Source organism: Pezoporus wallicus, unplaced genomic scaffold (assembly GCF_028554395.1).
Source record: "Pezoporus wallicus isolate ANWC-B61680 ecotype Strahan unplaced genomic scaffold, APGP_CSIRO_Pwel_v1 contig_13480, whole genome shotgun sequence".
Lineage (NCBI taxonomy): Eukaryota > Metazoa > Chordata > Aves > Psittaciformes > Psittacidae > Pezoporus > Pezoporus wallicus.
The window spans coordinates 582,247-596,022 of NW_026641917.1; the positions used below are offsets into that span (position 1 = coordinate 582,247).

The window sequence follows — 13,776 nt, forward strand, 5'->3', positions numbered from 1 at the left end:
ACCCTCAGCAAGACTTGTGGAGCAGTGCTGCCCTCCTCAGCACCATGGTCCCTGCCTGGCCATGGCCATGGCCGCCGGGCAGCAGGACATCCTGCACAGCCACAGCAAAGGGGAATAGGGTGAGGGGGTGGAAAGCTAACACATCCCCCAGCGACATGGTTTATAGGAGGAGCAGTGGCCTTGCTGCAGGACCCTGTTTAATCTCCTCGGGCTTGTACACCAGAGGAAAGCTGAGCAGGAGGAGATGCTCCAGACAGGCAGAGATTTCTGGGTCCAGAGATGCTGGGGACTGCAGCAAGCTTAGATGTCATCTGCGTCTCTGCATGACCTTGGAATCCCAGTCAACAGTTGTGAATAAACGCACAGGGGAGAAGCACGGGGGGTTAAAGGCAGAGCTTGCTGCAGGGCTGAGGACACTCCATGCTGCCACTGCTTAGCCCAATACCACCCAGAGCACGTAAGCTTAGTGCTCCCTTTTCCTTACCCACTGAAAAAGCTGCTTTTGCACAGTAATGGGAACAGAGAACTCCCAATGGCCTGGAAACCCACTCCAGACCCCTGTCACTCCACCGGCTCCTGGGTTCCTATCTTGTTCCTTGCTCCTGAGCCCAGCCCAGCGGGAGGTGGGAAGAGGCTGTAAGGAGCTGCAGAGGTGGGAGCAAGAGCTTCCCATTCTTCACTCCTGGTCTCTCTTGGCAGTGTTCAGCCCTCTGGCCTGCTCTTCTGTGTGTCCCTTATCCCCATGCATGCTCTGGATCTGCTGGACTCATCCCTGCATTTTACCCATGTCACCAGGAGCATCTTTCCTTGTAAGGAACTGGGCAAGGTGATGGGGCAGCCTCAAGGCTGGGAAAGGAAGGGAGAGCTGGTTTTGTCATCATTGGTGAGGGCAATCAGATGCTTGAAACACTAGGACCTCATCCCAGAGCCACCACCGCCTCCCTGCTGCACCCTGTCTTCTCCTCACCGCCAGTCATGCAGAAATCTGGCCCTTTCTCAGCCCAGCATTTCAGTCCCAGCCATTACAATGACAAGGGTGATAAGAGATTCTTATCACAGTGCTCAGAATCGATTTGAAGCTGAGCCCCTTCCCCACACTCCTGCTCCTTGCAGCTGCTGGTTGATGCTGCAGAGGGACTCGGCAGCAGGGCTTGTTGGGGAGCAAAGAAGTCAGTCTGGGGTTCAGATCCCTCCAGAGACAGGTCCCTCCAGCCTAACAGCTCCCTGCTGGAGAGCATGGGACAGGAGCCAGGATTCCTGGGCTTCTTCCTGCCATTCATCTGCTGGGAGATCTGCTCCACATCCCCAGGCTGCAGGAGGGCAATGCAGCTCTGCATCCCTGGAGGGCACTGTGAGCCTCTGTCCAGGGGGACCTGGGCAAAGGGCTATGGCCTCTCAGGTGGTGCAGGAACTTGTTCTTGCCTTTATGCTCTAGGGGAAGAAAGGGGAAAGTCCTGCTGCCCCCACAAGAGACAAGGGAGCAGCCTGCATTCCTGGATCCCAAGCCTGCAGCTCACTGCACCCTTGTTTTACTCCAGCTCTCCAAAAGAGCTGTCACTTTCTACAGCTCAGCATGGCCTGCCTCCATCCTTTGATCGATTCCTGATCTTGCCCACCCACCCATGCTTGATGGGGACAGATCCTTCCCTTCCACATGTGGCTGATGGGGACAGATCCTGTCCTCCCACATGTGCCTGATATGGACAGTGCTCAGGAAGGAGACATTTCCTGCCAGCAGAGGAAGAGGCTCCCAGGCTAGAGTGGGTGTCTGTGAGTCCCAGTCACAACACAACAGCCAGCATCCCCCCAGCATCCCTATAAGCTGCTGTCCCCTCTCCTACTGGGAAGCATGTCCTCTCATGAGGAAGCAGAGTCTGCACACAAGTTCCAGTGAGGTTAAGCTTGATTCATCCCCAGTCTCTCAGTCTCTTCCTGTAGCCACCATTGATGAAAACTCAGTTCCTCCCACCAGCCTTAAAACATGGTCAGGTCCCTGCTTGGAGCAGCCCTCAGAGACCCACACCAGCCCAGGCTTCCACTTTTCAATTCCTCCCTCTCAGCTCTGGGATGGCCGGTAGGATAGATACCGTATACCTGGGAGGGAAGGCAGAGGACCTGGAAGAACAACTAACTGCACTGAGGCTGCGGTGGGCAGCTGGCAATGCAGCTCCCCAAATCTTGGGGTGCCTCGACTCAAATGCATGCAGCCACCAGCGGGGAAACTGAGGCAAGGGGAGATGCACAGCAGATGCCAAGAGAACCAAGATGTCCTGCTCTGGAGCTGCCTGAGGAGCCTCAGCCCCCTTAGAAACCTTGAAGCCCCAGCAGCTCTGGCCATACAGATGTTCCAAATCCTCCCTTTCCTCCCAGAACTGCCTCTGGGAAGAGCAGAAGCACAAGGCAGTGGCAGGGGAAGCATCTGAACAATCAGGGCTTGTGTAGGGATGAAGAAAGGCCCTTCTTGTCGACGGGTGCAGTCGGGGTGAGCCTGGGGGCATCGCAGGATGGCACCCCAGGTACCCCAGCTGTGCCAGCTCTCCAGACCAACAGAGAGGGGGCTGTTGTGGGCCCAGGCCCGGCACGGAGTGTCACTGCCTGCCTTGGTTAGCGGGGATGCTCTCTTTGTGCCTGCTGATTTCTGCTCTGTTGACCCGCTTTGCTCCCTCCGCCAGTGCCATCCATCAGTTCTGGCAGCCCCGTCAATTCCAGGGCTCCACGATGCCATTCCTCAGGGAAAAGGCACTTTTTCTTTTAAGGGAGAGGAGAAGAATTTTCCCTCCCAGCAAGCTGCTAGGCTCCATTCTTCCCTTCCTCAGAGACTTTTAATGCTGCAGCCAGCCCGGGGACAGGGGCAGAGCATGTGCATGGGCTTTTCATTCATCCCAGCCTCAGCCTCCCCTCCATATGCCAGCGGCCATAAGGGCTGAGATACCTGCAGTGTCCCCGGGCAGATGTGCAGTGCTCCCGGGCAGATGTGCAGTGTCCCACGGGCAGATGTGCTCCAGCATCCTTCCTGCACCCGAGCCCTTGCTATTGCAGATACCAGGCAGGTGGTGGCAGCCTGACCCGCAGCCCGCAGGTCCTGCAGGCAGGTCAGGGGGTGAGCATCCGTGCCAAGGGGGCAGGAGCTGGGGGAAACCAGCCTGGCGATGGACAAACTCACCCGGCTCTTTTCTTATGCCTTATGGGGCTGGCTGCAGCAGCAGCAGCTTGGGGAAGGTGTTACTGCATATGTCCCATATCCCACTTGCTGTTGGGATGAGGATGGGGAAGGATGCGTTCACACCTCCATCCCTAAAAACCCTTCTCCAGGAGTTAAAACCTCCCTCAATGCCCCGCAAGGGTGCTCACCATAAGGCTGTAATACTGGAGACTACCTATAGCTGGGCAGTAGGAAAAAGCAGGATCCTTCAAGCATCTTTCAGCCTTTCCTCCGTGGGCCAGGGTCAGCCCCACAGTGCTGGATGTTACCCCTGCTCTCCCCAGCCCCAACTTTCTGTCCCGAGGTTTGGATGTAGGGCAGAGCCCTGATCATTACCAGGGCTTTCTGCTCTGCCCCAACAATCCCACCTCATCAGCAGAAACATCTGCCTCACCTCTTCGATCAGTATTCAGCTCTTAATAGTCCTGGCAATTCTCAAGAAAACAGGGACATTAAACATTAATTGTATCTATTTGGATTAGAAAAATTTTATTACTTGAGTTAATTATAGCTGGAGTTGTAAAAAGATGCAGAGCAAAGAGGTGTTGCTGCCCTGTGGGTGAGCAGGGCTGAGCGCTCCTGACCATACCAAGCAGTCAGTTGGACAACGATGGAGGGATGTACCCATCATGAGCACGGCCGCCTGCCCAACACACATCTGGACCCTGTCCTTTGGGAAGGAGCTGCCTTGGGAAGGGGCTGTGAACGAACCATGCTGCTTGTGGGTGCAGAGGTGGTGGCAGGGTCTCAGGGCGCACGGCAGGTACTCACTTGGTTGTTGTGCTGGCGGGACCTGGCCTGCCCCAGCCTGTGGGCTTCTAATTTACTGCTTTCCTTTTACCGTAAAACTGAAAGGGGAAGGTGCACCCTTTAATCACTGCCTCCAGGGCCCCGCCTGAAACCACACAGAGACCAAGCGAAGGCTACGAGTTAATGCTCCTTCCGACACCTTTTTATGATTCATGGGCCTGACCTTGAGCCATAAACCGCTCAACCTCCCCGCCACACTGCCAGTATTTACAGCCTGCAGGGTCACTGCACGCAGCGATGCAGACCCGCAGCTAGGGCCATGCACAACAGCACAGGTACACAGTCGGGATGCAACAGGTACGCAGATGGAGATGGCTACACAGCTGGGGATGCAGCCGTGGGTGGATCCTAATGCTGCACAGAGATGGAGATGCACAGTGCACCAATGCATACATGTTTATGCTCACCCATACATGCGCACAGAGGTGTGCACAGGTAAGATGCCCTCACTGGGGGGCACCTGCAGATGTGCATAGAAGCTCAACATGACCCAGAAGTGTGCACTTGCAGAAAGCTGACTGTGTGCTGGGCTGCATCAAAAGGAATGTGACCAGCAGGTCGAGGGAGGGGATTCTTCTTGCCTACTCCTCTCTCATGAGACCCCACCTGCAGTACTGTGCCCAGCTCTGGGGCCTCCAACACAAGAGGGACCTGCTTAAGCATGTCCAGAGGAGGCCATGAAGATTACCAGGGGGCTGGAGCACCTCTGCTCTGGGTACAGGCTGAGAGCTGGGTTTGTTCAGCCTGGAGAAGAGAAGGCTCAGGGGTGACCTTATAACAGTCTTCTAGTACCTAAAAGGGGCTACATGAAATCTGGAGAGGGACTTTTTACAAAGGCACGTAGTGACAGGACAAGGGCAGATGGTTTTACATGGAAAGAGGGCAGCTTTAGATTAGATATTATGAGGAAATTCTTCACTATGAGGTTGGTGAGGCGCTGGCACAGATTGCCCAAAGAAGCTGTGGCTGCCCCATCCCTGGAAGTGTTCAAGGCCAGGTTGGAACAGGGCTTGGAAGGGTCCATCTTGCTGCATCCCACCAGTCAGGCAGTCTTGCTCCCCAGGTGAGACCCAGGAAAGCTCACACTGGTCCAAATTGGTCCACTGGTTAAAGCAAAGGGTGCCCCTCTGGGTAGGCTCAGAGCAGCTAGAGCCTTACTCGATGCCTCAGTTTCCCCACCGCCACAGCAGGAAAAATAATCCTGACCCATCATGTTTGCACGGAGCTGGGAGGCTGAGGTTGTTAATGTTTGCAAAGTGGGTTTGGCTCCTGTGGTAGAGCAAGGCAGAAATGTGAAGGTCATTATTATTGGTGGGATTAAAGCAGTTTAACCCAGAGTGAGGGGGTACAGGTGAATGCAGCAGCTGCTCAGCAAGAAATCGCACACACACAACCACAAAATAGTGATGAATACTACAATTATGGCTCATTTTAGAAACACTGGATGGAACTGGAGGGTTACCAGAGTGTCCTCTAACACTTCTACCCCCAAAATACCCTCCCTGAAGGCAGATGGGACTGAAATAGGCTGTTTCTGGAGACACTGTACAAGGTGTCAGTGCCCATCGGCACATGTACATATCTCCTGGCATCACTTGCCAGCACAGAGGTCTTCATACACAGCCCCACAGGTCCCCACCATGACCCATTGGGGAACCACAGAATCAGGCAACTTAAGCGGAACAAAAATCTCCTTCTTTTAAGTTTACAGGTTGTCATTTTTTTTTTTCTTTCCTCCTTCCAAAACAAAAGAGGGAAAAAACATTCTTATCTCGTCAAGCAGGGTTCAGGAAAAAGCTACTGGTCTTTTGGACTTGGTAAGTCCCCATTGCTAGCCTCGCTTGTCAAGGAGAATTTATCAGCCCAACACAGTGCTGGTATAATGCGCCATACAACTAGTGCATAAACAAACTTCAGCATGATAAATGCCCTGCTTTGAAGCCATAAAGTTATTAGCTAGTGGCTGTTAGCTACTGCTTAGCATGGGGCACACTCCTTCCATTAACCCCTGGATGTACCGTCCACACTCAAGCACAGGAAGATCTCCAGAGAGCACCTCTGTGCAGTGGGAATGCACGGAGGGACCTGGTGGGCAGGGATGCTTCTGCAGGCACTTATGTGTGCATGTTATACCTGTCATAGAGGAAGGAAATGCTTGCTGGGAATGGGGCTCTGAAGGCTGGCACCCCCTCACTGCCCTATTTGGGACCTTCTGTGGCTCCTCTGCCCCTACAAGGCAAATGCAGAAGGCAGCAGAACCATGATGGTTACGTACATACCCATCTCAGACCCTCTTGGCTGTACTTGTTTGAGACACAGACTGAGTTGGGGCTGGGGGAAGGCAGTTGCCCCTCCATTGCCCATCTTCCCCTTAGACAAAGTGCTGCTGAAGCCTCTAAAGCAAAAGCCCTGTATTTTTCTGGCAGGCAGTGATATCTGGTGAGGTGTTGAGAGTTCCCTCTGCTGCCTGCAGCACACGGCTGCCTGCAGCTCCAGAAGTAGTTTCACCGGAGGCTGGGCTGTGTCATCCATCGAGGTCCTCTGGTCCCCCAGGCCACCTCCTGTCCCCATCCCACTCTCAGGTACTGTACCAAGGCAGGGAGCTGGGTGTGCTGGGAGTGGCAGTAGGTCTCCAGCACTCAGTCTGAAGCACAGATGGGGTTATACAGCAGTGCGGTGACTTCTTGGCCACACAGCCCAGAGCCCCAGTGAGAGATGCTGGTGGCCAGGGACTAACTCCCATCCTTCTCCCAGTAACACCTCCTCTGCAAGGAGGCAGGAGATATCTCGATATCTCAGCCGGGCCAGCTGGGGGGCAGCAGGACTAGAGGCTGCTTCAGTGCCTGCTCCTCGTTAGAAGCCCAGTGCTGAAGAAACTCATAATTAAAGCCCTGAGTATTAATTAATCCCAATGACCCTCCTCTTATTCTCTTTCCCCCACTTTCACAGCTCAGGAGGTCAGTCAGCATTATTAACACATGCAAGTGGAAGATGGCAAGCTCACTGAGTGGGTTGGCAGACCCTGGGCAATGTCTTGTGTTCAGAGCAGCCAGAGGTGCCCTATCACATCCCACCAGCATGGTGTCCCTTCCTGGCCTCTTCTCTCATGGCTGGGCTTGGATGGGGACACACCTCACTCACTTAGACATAGTCAGCACCTTGGGGAGAGCACTTAAATGAGCTGAAACATCCCAGAATTTGCAGAGATGCTTTTATGCTAACTCTGCCTGTGCAGTCCCTTGCACAGTGGCTAAGGGCAGATCCCTGCATCCCAGGGGCCGGGTTGAGCCTTGCTAGAGATGACCTACCCTTGGAGAACAGCCAGCCCAGCCCAAAACCACCACCAAAAGGTCCTTGAGCATCCCACCTCTGGTACCCAGACCTTGTTTGGGTCTTTAAGAGCCTCAGCACTAAGAAGGCAGCCATGTGGCACAGAGAGGACATGGAGACCTTTTGTGCAGCATAGCCCCTCCACCCTAGGGCTGTCCATGCAAATTCCATGCAGTATCCATGCTGCTCAGGGCACAGATGTAGCTCCTGGTAAGGCCATGCTCCCTCCAAAACACTGCCCAGGCACAGCCCGCAGACTGATGTGCTGCAGAGAGCTGCTACAGAGCAAGAAAACAAGATAGGAAATAAATCCAAACTTTTCTGACTCCCTGGCAACAACCTATTGCTTCCCTCATCTGATTTCCCCCCCCCCCCCCCCTTTTTCTGCTGCAGCAATAAAAAGGGGAAAATCAACATCCAAATGATCTTGTTTATGGTGACTAAATAAGCTGCATGTGCTTAATCCGTTAGAGTTTAATGAATTTACGACTTGCTTTGGAATTTGACAGGGGCTGTAAAAGAGTAATTAACATTTATCAGTGTGGTTTTTACACACACCCCGCCCTCCTCCCGGCTCCTTCCCTCCTCCTGCTGCCTGTCGCGGAGCAGCACTGGGTATCGGGGGGAATATAAAAGTGATCAATTAATTCTTAATAATCTCAGGGAAAGATTGTAGAGGCACAGTATGAACTCAGGGAGTGTCAATAAAGGTGCCAAAGGTTGGTTCCCCCCCTTCCTGGTGCTGCTGCAGAGGAATGTGGGCAGCCAGGGAGGGGACGAGGCGGATGAGGTGGACCAATCCTGCATCCCTTTCCTTCTCCATCACACTCCAGCAGCCTCCAGAGTAGCTTTCTAATGCAAACCTAATTGCTGCGCCAACTGCTACCTCTGTCCTGATACACCTGAACCTGTTGAGAGCGACCTCAAATCCTCCCCATCATGACCACAGGGCAGCTGAGCATCTGCTCAGATGGAGAGGGCAGGCAGTGGTGCTGGCACCTGAACTGGCCCCACTCACCCCGCTGTCACTCGGCACAGGCAGCTGATGCTGTTTGAGCTCTATTAGACATGAGGGAACATCAGTGCTGACCCCGAGACAAGAAAGGGGGCTCAAACTCTCATACCTTACTTGTTCCTGGCCCTCCCAGATGCTTGGCTGCCATGGAGCAGGACTGCAAGCAGGGATGCATTGTGGGAGCTGCAAGGGGACAAGTCCAGGCTCCCCTGCCAGTGGTCTCAGGGAAGGCTGAATATGACCAAATTATCCCAAGGGTTTTCTGTGCTGGGAACCCAGTATGTTCTGCCCTGGGCTACCTTGCTCAGCAGCCCTGTGAACCACAAAGCCAGAGGAGCCACAGCCATCACCATCCTAGTAGGTAGGACATGTCCCCTGTGATTGCAGCATCCTGCCTGTGTGTGACTGGGATGCAAGGAAGCCTGCATGCCTGGGCATCCATAGGGGAGGAAAGGGGTCAGTGCTCCTGGGTGATAGCAGGCTCCATGGAGGAGACAGAGAAGTATCTGGGCTTGGCTGTGGGGCAGAGGGTCCTGGAGACCCACAAACAAATGCTCAGGATGATAAATCCTCAGGGGTTTGAGACTGTCTGGGGATCTGCTCTGGACAGAAACAAATTCTCCCTGTCGAGCATAATGGCCCAGAAATAAGCAATGAGGCAGGGATGGAGAGGGCTGGACGCTGGGGGTCTGGAAAATCTCCTCCCAGCCCCATGCTGAGCACCAGTGGGGGTGGGAGGCTGGCTGGGACCCCTGTGCCAGGCACTCACCGCCAGTTGGATGGGGCAAGACTTGGGATTTCTTGCCAGGAGGGAGTTATTCTGAAGCAGGATGAGTGCAGGACAGGCAGGGAAGAGGAGAAAGTAACGGTATGAACTTGCTTTAATTTTACCTGAATTATGGTTCAAGGCCAGCTGGCTGGCATGGGCTGGGGCATCAGGGAGGGAGCAAAGCCTGGTGGGCAGTGGGGCAGAGCCGCCATGCAGGGCAAGGAGGTGAGGGAAGAAGGCTGTGGTGATGGTGCTTGGTGTGGCCAAACTGCCAGAGAGCATCAGCAACCAGTAGCCTCTGAGCGAGGGTCTCCAACGTCGGGCAAGCTTATGGTGCTGGGGCTGCACACACACGTCTCAAAGAGAGAAAAGGAAGCACAGGGAGGGGTTTCTGGTATCAGCACACCAACGTCTGCTCTGCTCACTAGGCAGCAGGTCTGGGTCTCCATTGCATGAGTGGCACAGCCAACATCCATAGCCAAGGCTCTGAAAATCACTCAGGGACCACTCACTGGTGCCTCATTCTCAGAGTGCAGTGCTCGTGCAGCCCTCTACATTGCCATTCAGGTTCCACCACAGACCTCCTGCATGACCCCAGGATCCCTCCTCTGCTGTGGAGAAGAGGATGCTGTGGGGCAGCAAAGGGGCAGAAAGGGGGCTGCGCTCCCCCCCGCCTGCACTGGCTCAGCTGCTCCCGTGTCAGCCTGTCTAAACAGCACCTCCTCCTGCAGAGACCTTGTGCTGGGGGTCGGCAGCTCAGCATCTCTGGGATTTGTCATGGTAGTGCTGGAGTTATCAAACAGCAGCTTGGACCAGGCACGCCAAAGGGTTGGATCAACCAGACCCAACATCATCGTCCATCTGCAGGGAAAGCAACCTCTGGGGCTGAGGACACGGAAGGGGCTCAGGTGGCATTGGGCTGGTCCTCCCTGGCTACCAACACCCTGCCTCACACCAGCCACATGGCTTCATCCCCGTGCAAGGCTGGAACTCATTAGTGAAGGAGCAAGGCTGTGATGGGGCGATGCTTGGCCAAGGCTTGCTGCTTTGCGACGGCACTAATGGATCAGAGACAGCCCAGCCATGTCCCCACCTCGCTCTGCTCGGGCGCTGCTGGCAGTCCTAACAAAGAACATTTATCCAGCTGCATTCCCAGTTTCTCCCTCTTTCCGTTTCCCTTTTCTGTTGCCCAGGTGTGACAATTTTAGTACCCATAAATCATAAGGTGGATGTTAACAGTAATGGAATGTACAGCCCTGTGTTGGCTTTCCTCTGTCTGCAGTCACACTTCGGATGGCAGAAGGGTTAGAAAGAGTTAACAGGAGACTCCCAGGTCCCCTAAGCGTCTTGCCCCAGGTCTTAAGCCCATAAGCAGTAGTGCTAAAGATGATTTTAAGCCATGATTATAAGAAATCTATTGATCCTTTGGACTGTATCATGACAGATTAACCATTTTAATAAAACACCTATTAATCATGCATTAACCCTTCTCAGCTATGTGTACATTGAACACCGAATTGACAAGGGCATTGGGATTTCTGGGAGGATATTTGGAAGGGGAGGGAGGGGAGGTTTCTTTAGATAACAACAACAACAACAAGAAAATAATGCAAACTTACAGAGGGGGAGAGTTAAAATCATACGATGAGTGGCAGTTGCAGACGCCTGGGGCCCTCTTTGGTTGTCGCTTCTATCTGGCAATCAATTGACAAGAAATTGAGATTATGAAACATTGCGGCTGTGATCAAAGGAGGAGGCCAAATCTCCACTCCCCATGGGAACCAATGTCATTGAATGTCAGTGATTTGGCCTTTGGTAGATACTGGACAATATTGGCACATGTCCCCCAGCCCCACTGGTCTTTATGGCAAACTCTGAGCAAGGATGCAGCATCCTGAAGGTGGATCGTAATGGAGCACCTAGATGCCCATGATTCTTTTCTGAGGAGACTTGTCCCTAAGAGCAAGTCATTGGGAGGAAAAAGAAGGGGAAATGAGGAAAGCCAACACCGCCCAGCTCAGGCCAGCGGTGAAGGGGCACAGGCTGCTCACATCCTCTCTCTTCCCACCCTTGAAATCCACAGCACCGGTGTGGGTTGGTCTGGCTGATGGACTGGGACCAGCAGTGCCCCGGGGCCCCTCTGTAAGCACTGGGGAAGGGGCAGGCGCTGCTTCCTCCTGCCCCGACCGTTGCAGCCTCAGAAACCACCAAGTCCCCGGTGCATTAGGAATTGCCTGGAGGCCGGAGCTTCCTGCAGGTGCCCCGGGCCCATGAATCACACCTTGTCACAGGGCTCGGGGTGCCCAACGGCTGGGTGACCTCTGCGGTGCCCAGGGAGCCCTGCCCCAGGATGCACGCGCATCCCCACCACCCCATCCCGGCCAGGCGAGGGTTAACAGGCATTAATCACACTGTTTGAGAGACATTTCAAAGCCTCTTCCAAATATTATAAAAAATGTCTTTAATCATCTAATAGCGCGAACCCCACTCATGATGGATGGAGAGAAGTCGCCTCTCTCCTCCTGATCCTAACAGATGAGGCTGAAGAGCTGTTGCTCCGGGGAGGAGGGGGAAAGTTGGGGAGGGGGCTGGGGGAAGAGAAGGACATTTCTCAACCTCCCACCAGAGCAGTTATAAATATGAGGTCATACAGCAAGAGATGATAACGCATTAAGGGCTCTTGAGATATTAGTCTGTCAGCCTCGTTAGACACAGCCTATTTGGGGCTGACTGCATAATTAGAGGCTGGGGTACCCATAACTCATCGGTGTTTATACGGTAGGAAGGGGCTATGCTCACTATCACCCTCAGCACTCTGAGAAGTCATCTTCAACAGACATTAGACCCTGCTCCCTGCTACAAAAACAACCCTCCTCTCCCCAGGAACAACTGCTCCTGCTCCCCACATCCCTCCCTTCCTGCAGCTCAGAGCTCTCTGCATGCTTGGTGCACATACCCTCGCCTCTTCCCTCCCATGAAGGTGGAGAACAGGGTTATGACTTGATCGAGGCGCCTCAGGGTGGTTTGTGACCAAGTGGAGAAGTCCTGGCTCCCAGTCCCCTGCCCATAGGATGACTTGCTAGGAATAGCCCATGTGCTGCCCTGCAAGGGACTACATTCCCTGAGCATCCCCAGGCAGCCTCCAAGCAAGTCTGGCCCTCCTGTGTCCTTCTGCCTTTTCAGGGAGCAGCTGGAAACACCTTGGGGACCACTTGCTTGGTTTGGAAGCTGGCCAAGGAGGAGTTGGGCTTTCCATGTCCCCTCTGCTTTCTCTTCCCAGTTCCGCCTAGGTGGTGGTAGCACTGACACGAAAGGGCACTTCCCAACTAACCCAGTCAAGGCACTGAACAAGTGAAACAGGGAAGGGGAGTGTTTCCCTTCTGAAAGTGCAGAGTGAGGGCACCACAAGACCCAGCTCCTGCTCGAAAGGAAAGGGAACAGAGAGGGAGCAGCGAGCAGGGGGAGGCAGGTGAAAGCCAAAGCAAGCCCCATGCGCCTGGCAGAGTCAGCTTTGTGGCCTGGGACCTCCCTGTGACTCCTTTTGCCCTGTGGTAGGTGGGAAAATGAAGGCACTGGGAAGGGCAGGGACATCAACATGAGAAACAAGAGCCCTCACTGCAGGGACTGCCTTGACACTGCCGAAGTCCCCACCATGGCCACCCAGGGCCTCATCCTTGGTCCCTGCTTGCCCCATGCAGCCAGGGAGGGGGCAAGGGGTCTGTGGAGGAAGGGGCAACCCCTTGGCTTCCCAGGCTGAGGTAGGATAATGAATCCTGATGGGGGAAGTGACCTTTTCCAAATGCCACATGTCATTGGATTTTATATCACACCAGGACAATGTGCCATGGGTATTAAAATCGTTTTTTCAATAGAAGAGTGTGTGTGTATGTGTGTGTCAGAGAGATGTGAGAAAAATAAAATGAAGACATGAAAATTAGTCTGCCTCTAAACATGGCCTTTAGAAAAGACTTGGGGCCTCACAGAGCAGGGCTGAGAGAGAAAATCTGTGCTCTTTGCTCCTGAGATCACAGATGATTCTGTCAAGGGAACAGGACTTGCCCAAACCTCATGTCAGGACTAGAGGAGACAGGCTTAGGAGTCCTGATCCCCATTTGTAAAGTCCTGCAAAGACTTTCACCTCTACAGCATCCTCTCTGCCATGAAGGGACACTTCTAGGGCTGGTCCGCACACAGAGGCATGCACAGAGGCATACGGAGCACCGACCACCTTGCACATGTGCTCCTGGACACCCATGGGTGTTAGTCCTGGCTATGCACATGGAGAAAGCAAAGTCTTACATGACAGTCAGCACCAAGTTACTTGGCCTCACCTGGGCTTCAAAGCAGCCCATACCCTGCGGACCAGCCCGGAGATGCTCATGAGCATCCATGGAGTTATCCATACACTCACAGAGGTATGGACACGCCCCCATATACACCAAGATACATTCCCATGTGAAAACACAATGTAAAAGGGAGGTGCTGGAAGCTAAATTCACTTGAACTCCAGCCTGTTCCCTCAATGTGCAGGGCAATTGTCCGGCTGAAATAACAACACTGGGACAGAAAAAAAACAGGGACAAGCTGTGTTTGTTTATTCAGCTTCTTTCTCCCCATCTCCTCTCGACAATGCCCTGACACCGTGTCCTG

The 13,776-nt window shown here is 53.8% G+C and overlaps 1 protein-coding gene across 7 annotated transcripts in view; it reads right to left on the reverse strand.

Annotated features, from left to right (window-relative positions):
* RNF220 (ring finger protein 220) overlaps positions 1 to 13,776 on the reverse strand; it is a 224,270-nt gene that overhangs the window by 122,455 nt on the left and 88,039 nt on the right. For 4 of the 7 annotated variants that reach the window (XM_057425910.1, XM_057425904.1, XM_057425907.1 and 1 more), the window contains exon 3: positions 10,746 to 10,820. The exons of the other annotated variants lie outside the window; for them this stretch is intronic. In XM_057425910.1, the coding sequence (XP_057281893.1) occupies positions 10,746 to 10,820 (75 nt within the window). The remainder of the gene's footprint in view (positions 1 to 10,745; positions 10,821 to 13,776) is intronic. 7 annotated transcript variants of the gene reach the window in all.